At 45.0% G+C, this 13,954-nt stretch overlaps 1 protein-coding gene across 7 annotated transcripts in view; it reads right to left on the reverse strand.

Annotated features, from left to right (window-relative positions):
* Nucleotides 1–13,954, reverse strand: part of GFRA1 (GDNF family receptor alpha 1) — a 212,910-nt gene that overhangs the window by 145,746 nt on the left and 53,210 nt on the right. For 5 of the 7 annotated variants that reach the window (XR_003905752.1, XM_029932644.1, XM_029932647.1 and 2 more), the window contains exon 5: nt 3,209–3,223. The exons of the other annotated variants lie outside the window; for them this stretch is intronic. Coding sequence is in view for 4 of the 5 variants with exons in the window: in XM_029932644.1 (XP_029788504.1) it covers nt 3,209–3,223 (15 nt within the window). In the remaining variant the exon portion in view is untranslated. The remainder of the gene's footprint in view (nt 1–3,208; nt 3,224–13,954) is intronic. 7 annotated transcript variants of the gene reach the window in all.

The following is a 13,954-nucleotide window of genomic DNA, read 5'->3' on the forward strand; positions in this document are numbered from 1 at the left end:
TCAAAAGGTGCTTCAGTAACTTCAAATGAGGCGTGCATGCGTGTGTGTGTGTGTGTGTGTGTGTGTGTGTGTGGTCCTGACTTCATTATTAAACGATTGATATGAAAGGGCTCTAAAACTCAAGATTCTAGACACGTGTGCACATGCAGCATTTTCCAATCACATCTGATGTTGTGAAGAGCAGTTCTATGGCACTCCGGAATTTCTGAGAGCCATCCAATGGCACATGGCTCTGCGGTCAACAGAGAACATGGATCAATTAAGGCCCCTTGAAAACATAGCCCCGTGGCCCTGGAACTCATCTCTACAGAAGGCCCAGCTGCCGGCCCACTGGTCCTTGACAGTTCTTCATGCCCTGTGGTCTAACCGCCACAGCCAGTGGTCCTTACAGAAGAAAGAAATGTAACAAGCTACAAATGGCACCGGTGCAGGGTAGAAACACATTCCCACGTGCACACAGCACAGACACCACAAAGAAAAGCCCAGCGGTAGCTGCTGAGCCGTCACCTACTATAACAAGATTGATCTGTAGTGAAATAGAAGATAATGCAATCCAGAGGAAATAACTTTGGTTTCCTCGGAGAATGTCTGATGTTGTCAACTTGTGAGGCTACTTCCGTCTTCAGACTGCCACAGTGCACAGCAGCCCAACGTGCAGGCGCTCCTCGGGGCGGCCAGGCCTCTGGCTCCCCACCAGACGCGCACAGAGACAAAGCAGCATCTCCCGCGACTGCCCGTGACTCGTCAGGCAAGCCATGGCAGGCAGGGCCGGGACGCCCAGGGCACAGTCAGGAGGCCAAGGACACTCGGGGTTCGCACCGTGTGTGTGAAGGAGCTTCAGCGATGACCCAGGGGTTTCCGTTCGTCTGAAGCCACATAGTTCTGGTTATTGATTTCAAGCACCCTTCCCCGTGTTTCAAATTAATGGCACAACTCTGGAACAGAGTGTCAGCCGCAGGAGACACTGCGGAGTCACATTTTCGACGATCTCTAAGACACAGAACTTTCTGTCCTGGTCTGATGTGACTGTCACCAACACATTCTTTTTTTTTTAAGTTTATTGATTTTGAGAGAGAGGCGTTGCATGGATGGGAGAGGGGCAGAGACAGGGGGAGAGAGAGAGAGTCCCAAGCAGGCTCTACACTGCCAGCACAGAGCCCGATGCAGGGCTCGAACTCACAGACTGCAAGATCATGACCTGAGCTGAAATCTGGATGCGGACACTTACCTGACTGAGCCACCCAGGTGCCCCCATGCAACACATTTTAACTGTCACATTTTTTTTTGAGCGTTTATTTCATTGGCAGAACGGCCAGAAACAAGAGTAAGGAAGGGGCCCCAGCTGGTGGGTTCTTTGCTACCATTTCAGAGACTGTCCCTCCATATGAAATGGTCCTATAAGGCCACAGCCATGTAAACCAGTCACAAAAGCAAGTTCAGTTCTCTTCATGTGAAATGCTAGTAACATCTTACACAGGAGCTGCCGCCCACCATCAGCGGGGCAACGGGCGGCTAGCAGCTTCCATCTCTGGAAGATGCTATCACGTCCCGATAGCCAGTGATTCGCAGATGATTATAACTTTTGCTCCGCATATCATTGTTACTGACAGGCAGATCCCATCCATCATGTGGCATGACTGATTATAAAAGGACGCAAACCTGACATTGATAGCCTAATAAGCCATTTTTTATACCAACCACGACAACCGTGAATGCTCACAATCGTTCGAAGAAAAGCCAGTTCTGCTACAAGCCTTTTCTATCCCACTCTCTGGTGGCCTCGGCCCTCATGTTCCAGAAGGACTTTCCAAACTCAAGGGCTTTGTGTGTCTCAAAAGGAGAAATGCAATGCAGTGTTGGCTGGTGCGTGGATTCTAGCCCATGCCAAACAAAAACAAAAACAAAACAAATAAGAAACCTTCTTTTCCTCCCAGAGCATCACCATGAACCCCCAATTTGTCAAGCAAGAAGACACACCGCACTGAGGGGCCCCGAGCACAGGGCTTCTGTTACATCAACAGTCACGGCACCTTTTCAATTTTGCTCATCTCTTAGTCTCTAGCCAAATGGAACTTATTACTTATAGCTTGTTCGGATTTATGAATTATTTATAAAAGTAGGTCTGTGACTCCAGACTCTTAAAAGCCAAACACAACAGTTCCCTCATTGTTACCCACAAAGGCGCTTCCAGGAGAGAGAGCAGGCAGACATTCTCCAGCACACACACTGCATGTTTGGGCTGAAATAATCGTTGTGAAAATATCAAGCCTGTAAGATTATTCGGAAGCTATTTATGGGATGCCTAAATGTATTTTTAAACCAGTGTCTTTTATACCAAGCCAGCCTTGGATTCAAGAAAGACATAGCAAACGTGTGCCACAAACGTATTGCCCAGCTTGAATACAGTTATGCCCTGCGGATCCTACTTGTCGGTTCGAGACAGTCATCTAGAAAAAAGGGGGAGGGGCACAGTTCCCCCTTAATGTGTGTCTGGCGGACTCAACAATGCCATGCCCACGAGCCTCCCTCTGCATCTCCGAGCATGGGGGCTATGCATCCTCAGTGAGAAGTAAAATGCGCACCAGAAGACACGGGTAGACTTTGCATCCCCAGCTCCCCAGAACACGGGACCTTGGCTGGTAAAACACATAAGACACTGCATGCCTTCCCTGGCATCCACCTCCGTCACAGGCACGGTTCGAGGGGTTGTCAGAGACACGTGAGTTGAAGGTGTCACGCCACGGTCTAACCTGCACCCCTTTCTCAGGACAGGGACACATTCCTTTAGCAAAGTATCCCCCACATGGTGCTGGCATCTGGAGCCCTGCCCAAGCAGCAGCTGGCCCTGACACAGGAGCCCCGAGGGACGGGGCCTCCCATCTGAGCACCCTAGAGACACCTGCTCCTCACCAAGCCCACGAGTCCCAAGGTGGAGACTGCCATGACTCTCCCCAGTGTGCCTGCCCAAACTGTTCAGCCCCCACCCTCCCTCCAAATATGGTTCACAGGCAGAGGCCAGACAGCCGAGGCCCAGAGAGGCTGATCGCACTCCAGGCCACCTGAGGTTATGGTCTTCAGGTGCCTCCTAAGGCCCCTGGGACAAGTCCACAGAGAAGGCAAAGCCCCACAAACCTCTGCACATGGAAGAGACCCTTATCCCCAAAAGAGCACAGCCAGTGGCAAAGCAGGCAGGAGACGGTGAACTTACCTTGCTGGAAAATATCTGCCAGGAGGGTGGAAAACCAAGGGAGGAGAAGAGGGAGAGAGAGAGGAGAAAAAAATATATTAATAATGACGTTGCAAATGACAATGACGATAATCACAGCTAACATAGGCTGACTTTGCTGAGCACTCTTTGTACAATATTTCCCTTAGATCGGAGGCAGCGGTTAAGAGCTCAGGCTCTGTAATAAAACTCCCGGATTTAATTCCTGGCTCAACACTTAACTAACTCTGTGGCTTACATTTCCTAAACCACAAATAGACAGGAGTATCGGAAAGATCAAACGAATTACGTCCTCTGTTTTAAGAGCTTAGATCGGTGACCACCACGTAGCAAACACGGAGAATTGGGTGGGTGTTATTAAAATTAACTGTATTATTTTTGACAACAACCCTTCAGAGCAGGTTGTAGTCTCATCCTTACTCAGCAGACTGGGGAAAGCAAGACTATAGAAACTCATCCAAGGCCACTATCAGCTCGGGATTGGACCCAGATGTCTGATTCCAAAACCCATCTTTTCCCCACTGCCAAGTGCCTGACTGGTTTGTAAGTGACACAAAAGCAACACCACCACACAAGAGAATAAACACAGGAAGGGACTAGGAATAGACTAAGGTTCCATACCTAAATCACAGAGGAAAAACATTTGTATGAATTCTTCACACATAACTCACAACTAATAACGCCACATCTTCCCAGTAATCCTAGGTCTAGTTTGTTAAAAGGTGAACAACTATGACATTTTTTTTTTCCAACAATTACTTGAGAGGCCATATGCCAAGCACTATGTCGGGCACTGGGAAACATACATGTGACAAAAGGCATCAACAGTCACTAATGTCCCTCTACTGGTGACCACTCGCATGCCTTCTAATATCTTACATTCATTTTTTTCCTGTTTTTAATCTTCGTAGAAATGCACTCACACTGTCAGCCTTCTGCTCTGTGGGGACTGTAGGAATCATCCATGCTCCGCACAGCATACCACTCACTCTCACTGCGATACGGTATTCCCTCGTGTGATAATATCCTGAGTTATTTTCCCTCTGTAATGCTGATGGACTGTTTTCAGTGCTTGACATTTAGGAATGGGATGAATATTTTTGTACTTGTCTTTTTTAAAATTTTTCTTTACTGTTTTTATTTATTTTAGAGAGAGAGAGAGAGGCAGCATGAACAGGGGAAGGTCAGAGAGAGGGGGACACAGTATCTGAAGATAGGCTCCAAGCTCTGAGCTAGGGGTCAGCACAGAGCCCGACGCGGGGCTCGAACCCACGAACTGTGAGATCATGACCTGAGCCAAAGCCGGATGCTTAATTGACTGAGCCACCCAGGCGCCCCTTGTACATGTCTTTTGGCGAACATACGTACCTATGCCAGGTCCTTTCTGACATCTTTTTTTTTTTTAATGTTTTTTTTTTTTTTTGAGAGAGAGAGAGAGACAGAGAGACAGAGAGAGACAGAGCGAGAGCACGGGCAGGGCAGAGACAGAGGGAGACACAAAATCTGAAGCAGGCTCCAGGCTCTGAGCTGTCAGCACAGAGCCCGATGTGGGACTTGAACCCACAAACAGTGAGATCAGGACCTGAGCCGAAGTTGGACGGTCAACCTAATAAGCCACCCAGGTGCCCCTTTTCTGACATCTCATATGTGCAATGAGGCTCTTTCTGTTCCTAACTGCCTCCCAATCACCCCAAAAGTACTCTTATCATTTAGTAACTTCACGGTGGAATGCAGTGCTGGTAGGAACACGGCACCACCCAGACGGGAGCCCACTCCTACCCTGCTAATGAAGTAGTAGATCTGGGTACCAAACTTCTGGAAGACAGTTTGACAATATATAAGAAAATGTTAAATATATAGTCCTTGACCTAATAGTACCACTTCCAGAAATTTAATCCAATGAAAAAAGTAAAGGTACAAAAAAAGTCTACATGGGTGTTCATCAGAGCATGGTGTATGACAGCAAACCAACTATGTTTGCCTATTGGTCTATAGGGAATCAAACTAAAAATAATTTACCCCCCACAACAGATTAGGGTGCAGCCGTTTAAAATGGTTAAAAACTTTAATTACTGTTGAATGAACCAGATCAGACGGCAAGAGGGCACACATATCCTGAGCCCACTTATGTACGCATATGCAAGCGTTTATCTCCATGAAGGAGACCATCATGGAAATGTTTGTCTGCAGGTGACAGAATCTGGGATCACTTTTTTAAATTTTCTGTAAGCCATTCTTTAATTTTTAACAATGACCATGCCTTACATCTAAAATCTGAATTTTAAAACTTTATTTCCATATTAAAAATTTAATAAGGACTGTATCACCAGCATCTGAATTTGCTGCCAAGAGCTAAAAATCAACTCCTACAAGGTCACAGAGAGTGGAGAGCCCATAAAAGGTGCAGATGAAACACACGCCCGGTGGATTAAACAGGAAAACCTGGGGGAAGTTTTCATCCCACCGGCACAGCTGTGAGCCTCAGGAGAGGTACACACACTCCCAAGGGCGTCCCCAGGCTGTGGCACAGGGACGTCAGGTTGCAGGCTCACAGTGCCCAGGGCATTGGCTAAAACACCACCCTATCCCTCACACTTATGAAAGCTAACTGGGGTGTAAATGGGCACATTGGTGTTATCACAGGACAACTTCAACTCTGCCCTAACTTGTATACGCCATCTATTATTTTCTAACCTCCGTCATTCATCATTGGTACAAATTCTGACATGGCAGCGTGGGGACAGCACTCACCTGCCATGCCTCGACACTGTCCGGAGCCGGTGAGAAGCTCCCTAAATACACTCAGGACGTGTCTCTGCTGCCCGGAGCACGCAGTCCACACCACCCACCCTCTGACCACCTGCACAACTGGAGGGGTCCTCCTCCTCAGCCCTCAAATGTCACAGCCCCTGTGAAGTTTCTCAGGGCCTATGCCCACTGAGAAGGAAGTCCCTGTATCCACCTCTCTGCTCTTAGAGTAGATTGTGCACTTTGCAATTATAGCTCATATTATAGTTAGTTATTTATATAGACCATGAACTCCCAAGGACAAGAATTATGGGCCTTAGTCACCTTTGTGGGTCCTAAATGTCTGGCATGGTATGAGCCAACACAGGAGGGAAGAATAAAGGGCTGGTTTGTCTTAGCCCTCATCTGGTTCAATCCTCAATTTACAGAGGAGGAAACTGAGTCCCAGAGAAGTAGATATTTCCCAAGGTCACGCAGGGCACTGAAGATTCAGCCGGGACTACAAGAGATTCATTTAACCTTAATGAAGCACAAAGGCTCATCCCTATTATTAGCAAAGTACAAATCAGAGATTTATCATTCTCCTCTAATGAATACAGACAAAAATTCCTAACCTTGAAAACATCAGTGAAATAAGATTAGTCTTTTAAATACGGATCCTGTCTCGACATCCATCCCGGATCCTCAAGCTCCCCTATCCGTGGCTTTTGACAGGGTGCACTTCCTTAGAAATTCAGTAGTGATTTGAATCACTGGAAAGTATCAGTGGGCAGGGAGGGAGGAAATTCAGGCAGGGATTTAGTGACCTTATTTCTTCCAATTTCATTGTATATTTCACGCTTTAGCAGACAAACCTGCATAGAGCACTGTTCATATCCTCTATTCCAAAAAAACTCTCTCGAATTTTGAATAAGCTCTTTCAGATTAAAAAAAAAAAAAAAAAGAAAAACCCTTTTTCAGCTTCATTTACATTTTGCACCTTTTATTCAAATGTAAATTTTAATAAACACCAGTATAAATATTGCAACAATTTTGCACATGAGTTATCTTGTAATTTACACTCTAAATTTATGTCTTTTGTAGTCTGTGGCATAAATCACTCCGCTTTTAGCATTAGTTAGCTCTTTGCTCTGTATAATAATGGGTTGAGTACCTTCTTTAAAGTTTTACTTCTCCAGACTGAACAGCCATCCAGGCTCAAATTCAAATGATTCATGGGCAGAAGAACAGAAAGTAAGTGAGGAGATCATAAATCCTGTGCTGTTTGGCTGCATTTTACCTCCCCCCAAATTCTGGACCTCAGAAGGTATTAGCCACAGAAATGCTCTAACCACCTTGTACTTTGGTGTTCCTGCCCATCACCCCTGACTCCCAAACCATAGGACTTGTCACTCACAAACCTCAAAAGTTCTCACATTTGAGTGAGATATTCTCCTTATAGTCTAACCAATCACTCAGAATTATCTGGGAGTCAATCACACACACACTCTGCACGTGAAGTTCCCTATTGATGAGCTGGAAATATTTTAATACCCACGCCCTGGTGCTGGGCAGCTTCAGTGGGATAATTTACGGAAACATGCTCCCATCAGCTGCCGTTAAGACTCACTCTGAGAGTAAGACTCAGCTCCATCCTTTCTGCTCTCCCAGGAGTGGGAAATCACCCAAGCACGGGGCTGGGAGTCATCCGCACCCACTCAGCCACAGTCAGGTTGAGCCCAAAGGACACCAGGGACACGAGTGCAGAGGAAATAAACTCCCTCAGACAAAGCTCTGCTCACACTCACTTCCCTCCATCAGTCACGGGAACAAAGAAGGCTTGTTCCCCAGCCCCACCCCCACCCCCTGGAGCCATGCTGGTCCTATAGATAGACAAAAGGCCATGTATAATATAAGATGGTGATTCAGATGTGGGGAGAAGAAAATACAGAGGAACTCATATTTGTCTTTCTTAGCCTCGATGCCTAGCTTCTTCCATTAGGAATGAGCATCAAGGGTACTTGTCCCTCTCCCCCACAGTTACTGAGAGAATTCACACCCCAGAGATCTTTAATGCACTGAGTCCTCCAGAGACAGGGGCCATAAAAAGACTGGATTACTTATTATTATTAATAAGTTATGGCAATTAGGCTGGATGATTCCTAAACGTTGCTGATTAAAAACTTTCCTGAGTGCTACTCATCCACATGCTCGTGTTTACCTCTATTAAAAATGATTTAACTACACTCTGGGTGAACCCCTCTCTTGCTCCTGGGTTAATAATTAGCAGTGCACAGAGGCACGTGGGTTAAGTGAGTTGGGTCTCCTTTATTTATCTACTGCTTTATTTCATGAGGAGAACTAGATGGCAGTCTCATTGCCCATTCAGTCTGCTAGGAATAATTTACTATTTCAATCCACAGTCCATGGTGATGGTTAGAGAAACCTTCACTATTATTACAACATCACACTCAGCCCACACCCCACAGCATTAAAGATATGCCAAACAGAGAAAGTGTGCCTGACTTCCACGAGACTGGGGGAGGTAAAGTTACCAGTTCTCAAACAATGTAATCATACTACTCTCTCAATTTTGCTTTCTTTTCTAAGTTAAATTATATATGAGGAGAGTTTAGTTTCTTGAAAATGCATGCACTTAACTCCCATTTAAGAAGTCTCACCTGGGGAGATAGCTGTCTTGTGAGTCCTCCTGTGGTTTGAGCTACAGAAAGAAAAATCTCTTTCAAGTACAAGTGCTTTTACAGTAAAGCACTGTAAATTTTACTGGGACCCAACTAACCAGGGGTGAAGGCAGGGATGTAGGGAACAGCTGAAATGAACACTGCTTCCTTGAATGGGGTAAGGTTCGCCATCAACCAAAATCAATGTCAAGATCGGCTGAGCTCTCCCCCCACCAGATTTTAAAAACCATATTTCATATATATAAACATGAAAAGTAACTAGAATTCAGTCTCTATACTTCTACAAATCTCTGTGAATGAAGTGAATTCTTTCTTTTCTTTGTTGAAAAGTGGGCCCACCAATGCCTCCTCCTCTTGTCAAATACCAGCACTCCAGAGTAGTTGGGCTTGACATTGACAAAGCTGAGGTCCAAAAATGGCAGGCGGGCTTCCCAAGAAGAGCTAGGTTAGCTCCTTCTCTCCCAGATATGATCTAGTGCCATATTACCACATAATCATGGTCACTGAATCTCATGACCTAAGATTGGGTCCTGGCCTCTCGACTAGGTGGAGACCGAGGAGGAAACCCCTCGTAGACTACATTCTCATCTATAAAACAGGAATGGGAGAGAGAAGTTTCTTCCCTCCCCTGCAGCTACCATGAGGATCAAGTTGGAATAATTAATCATAATAGAGAACATGGGCGTTAGCATCGAGGAACACTAAGTTCAATTCCTGGCTAGTCCACCATCCTGGCCATTTTGGGCTAGCTATTTAACCCATCTGGGACTTAGTCTCTTCATTTAGAAAATGGATATAATAAGACTTTCTTTTAGAACTCGAAGAGACAACCGAGATACAAGGAAAACAATTAGCACATAGCAGCTGGTTTATGGTACATGATCAACAAGTGAAAGTTAATGTTATAATAATAAGCAGTAGAATAGGATAGCAAAGAGCTCAGGTCTCGAAGTCAGAGCTGGGTCCACGTCTGACTGTGCGATCTTGAGAAAATTACTTTAACTTCTCCAAGCCTTGCATTTCTAATCAGCAACGCGCAGATAACCATCACTAATTTCTGTGCTACCTCATAAATTGCTATGGAGATCAAATGAGGTAATGGATACAAAAGTGCACAATAACTAGTACTCAGGAAGATTTCTATAAATTGTAGGATAATTAGTCAACACACATATATTGATGGCCTACCATTTGGAAAGCCTTTGTGACTTATATAGGACTGTAAAAGTATCAGATGATTTAAAAAATTCCATTAAAATAAAATGATTGTTTTAATTCCTCCTTGTCATGTAGCTATTTGCCATTAAAAAACTCTAAAGCAATTCCCAAATATTACCTAATGAATGAATAAGTTTTAATAGTGTTTGATATCAGAAACCGAGATCTAAGAACATCCTGATGATCTAAAAGGTTGGATTAAAACCCAGAAATTACAGAGAACCAGGGCCTGGTCTTTCTTTTTGGCGCCACTAACCACTGTGACGTTGTCTGTCTCTTCTGGACCTGTCATTATTTCTCAAGGCCACCGTGTAAAGGGCTCACGCAGCCCTGCCCTGGGCCTTGATCCATGTTTGACGCAAACTCCATGAGGCCTAGGGTTCAAGGAAGGTAGGGACTGCATGGGGGAGCAGAACTGAGACCCACTCGGCCAGGGACAGCGGGGTTCTATGAAGAATCTGCCTTTAAAAAAGGGATGGGGTTGCTGCTTTATTAAATAATTTTCCAAGGGTGAATACAACAAGCCATTTAAGCCCCTTCCTATCCAGGTGCAGGTCCGTGCTCTCCTGGAGCAGCGCCAGAGCGAAAGCTCTTCCAGAGCTCCCAGCTTGGCCTCACTGGCACCACGCAGGAGCTGTGATTAGTTTTCTGTGTCTCCAAAGCCAGACAGCTCAGGCAGCCCTGTGGCCACACAGCCCACTTCCACGCTCCCCCTGTGTCCCCCAGGCATCCTCAGGCAGCTCAAACTGAACACAGCCCTGTGATTCTTAGTTATTAAGCACTAGCTGGCAGGCCTCACTCCTCAGTGTCCAGCCGACGATGCCCAAAACCAACCCATTCTTTCAGGCAGGTGGACCTTGTATCTCTCCCCCTGTTCCTTCTCTGTCTCACTCTGGATGCAGGCTGGGGAAAGTTCTATGGTTTTCCTTGCTCCCGGCCTCTCCTCACTTTATATCACGTTAGAAATGAAGACCAATACTTGGCCGGTCATTGGGGCACCTCTGAAGGCACATGGCACTCAGTAAACATCTTTTAGTATTTGTGAGTAAGAAAAAAAATATTTCAAAGCCCCGAAGTAGCTTCCTGCTACATTTTCTAGAGAATGTGCTACAACCATCAATCTTAGGCCGCGTGCCTGTAACACATCAGCCTGTACTGACTTGGGGAAGGCAGTGCACTCAGTGCGAGCTAGTAAGTCCCTAAGATTTTTATGACATGCTATCCTTAGTATATCTCATTCCTAGCACAGAGGGATAAAGCTCTTAACTACTGAAAGAACATAAAAAAATAGATTTAGGAATAATACTTTTTATGATTGCATTCTGTATACTGTGAAAGTTATGTTCAAATCTGCGAGTTCTTTATGGAGCTGATAAAGTAGAACAGTATGGCTTCCCAGCTAACAGTGTATTTTATATCCATTTAAAATGTTTTCTCTTAAATTGAATTACTTTTTGAGTAATTATAATAAGACTAATCTGGGCTTAATGAATTCATGTACAAATACTTTAGACTGCATTATTAAAACCTCTATGATATGAAACTATATTAAACTCAATCCCTCTAGCAACCAGTGTTTTCCTTTGAAAAGCATACATGACTTTCTCTGAATTCTTTTAAATCAGCTAACTGAGAAATCATAAGAAGCCACATTAAAAGCTCAAACAGAGTTTGATAAATAATATTGTTCGATTTTCCTTAAACTTACATAATTGAGTATTAATAAGGGAGGATCACAGAAAGTATTTTTATTAAGCATGCACATAGGCAAAGTGCTGAAGCATCAGTCCACCTTCTGGAAGAAGTCAGTTTGGCTCTGGTTAGGAATGCCATAAGACCACTATTGGTTAAAAAAAAAAAAATGCTAAAAATGAGCCTGTGGCGATCAGGCCTTATGTTCTAAAAAGTCTCCAAACACAATAGTCTAAATATCTGGATTCTAGTTCCCACTGGAGCCAAAGTCACTCATCTTCTCTGGGATTCAGTTCCTTCAGCTACAAACCGGTTTGATCTCTGAGGTCTCTTCCAGTTCTAAAGCATGATGGTTTTAAGTTTAAAATTACACACATTATATCAAATGGGCTCTTATTGCATACAGCTTACTCGTCATCTTATCCTCGCTAAATTACATTCACAGAAAAAAAATTTCATTCCCTGCAATTCACACACATCCACAAACACATCCATAATACGGCTGGTGGTTTCAAATTTATCCCCAGATATTATCTTGCTAGCGTATTTTTTCCATTACAGATAAATTATCAACCATCTGAAATCTTCAAGGTTCTTGTGCCTTCCTGAATCAATTTCCATGCCCTCCCTCCGCAACACAAAGATGCTCTTTCCAAGCCAACTGGCTAACTTCATCATCCATGCACTCCTCAGGCGGGTCCAGGAGAGCCAGGCTTCAATTGGACTAGTTGCACAGTTTTCTAAATTCAAACTAGATATTTACAAATGTCCAACAGGGTAAGTCTCTCTCTTTGCCGGGTGATCGTTACCAGGATAGACAACCCTAAAGTAAACATAAGACAACGGCCATCATCATTATTCTGATAGCGTGGCACAAATTACTATCAGGAGAGCTCCCAGGAGCCAGAGACAATTAAAGTCTGAGTTCAGAGAAGCTGCCCCCAACATCAAGCACTGCTGCTTAGGATGATTTGGGAAGTAAATAGGTTTCAGCACATTGGCCCAGTCTTCGAGGAGGAGGTTTGGCCACGCAATACACTCCGGCCCGACCTCAGGGTCACAAGGTATAGGTTCTGGCCTGGCTCTACCAAAAATCCTCTCCATAAATGTGGACAAACCATTTAAGTGCTCTCGGTCCCAAAGACGGTGTGACTAGAAAACTTCTGCCTACCTTTCCAGGTCTACGGTTCTATCCTGAACATCCTCAAAAGCCTTCCTAGGGACTCTGCTATGCACGCACCCCCAATCACCTGCACGTCTCCTTGGTGCACTAATGCACACCTGTCACTTTCTCTCTATCCTTCTCTCCAGCTTGGCTGAAAGCACCATGATGTTCTGTCCACTAGAGTCCCAAAGCCCAAGGCAAAATATTAGAGTGTAGTAGACACATCTTAACATTAATAACTGATACATTTTCAGAGCCTTCAGTAGATCACTCACTGTGTTAAGTTCTTTACACAGACTGCTCCTCTCCGTCACCCTAAAAGTTAGCTATCAGTATTTTTCTCATTCTACATACAAAGAAACACAGGTCCAGAGAAGTTAACTAAAGTTACCAAAGGTCACAGGGAGACAAGTGATCTGGGATTGAACCCAAGCAGTCTGGCTGCACAGCCCAACTCTTTTTTTTTTTTTTATGTTTATTTATTTTTGAGACCAAGAGAGACAAAGCATGAGCAGGGAGGGGCAAAGAGAGAGGACACACAGTCTGAAGGAGGCTCCAGGCTCTGAGCTGTCAGCACAGAGCCCAATGCGGGGCTCGAACCCACAAACAGTGAGATCATGACCTGAGCTGAAGTCGGCCACTCAACCAACTGAGCCACCCAAGTGCCCCTCACAACCCAACTCTTAACCAGCATGCTACACTGTCTCTTAATGAATGCCCAGCCGACAAATGTGTGGCAGGACAGCAGTGAAAGTCCCTCATTCCCTCAAACACCCCCAGGGAGTTAACTTGAGCCACATCTGTAATACTTTTCATATCTAAACCCCTCTATTTCTGGAACCCCCAACCACATTTTTTCTCTGCCTCTGTTATCTGTGGATTTGAGGTCCAACTGCAGAAACCGCCCAGGTGAGCCTGGACTCTTAAAAAGCTTTACAAATTCTCTTTTCTGAAAAAACAAAGGCAACTATGTCCGTAGATTTATGGCAACAGCTAAGTTTAGATAAGGACACGGGACAAGACGCAGAAGCAGATGAAAAGAGAAGAATTCCAAGAAGAGGCCAAGGGAAGGGAGGACAGTCCCACACAAGGACACACACCTGAGCCAGAGGCACGTGCAGCTGAGGCGGCTGTCATCCTTCCAGGATTCTGGAAGAGGAGGAAGTGGGAGGTGGGGTGACAGAGGGAGAGTGGCAGGTGGGGGCGTGGGCTAAGGCTGTGCAG

Source organism: Suricata suricatta, chromosome 2 (assembly GCF_006229205.1).
Source record: "Suricata suricatta isolate VVHF042 chromosome 2, meerkat_22Aug2017_6uvM2_HiC, whole genome shotgun sequence".
NCBI lineage: Eukaryota > Metazoa > Chordata > Mammalia > Carnivora > Herpestidae > Suricata > Suricata suricatta.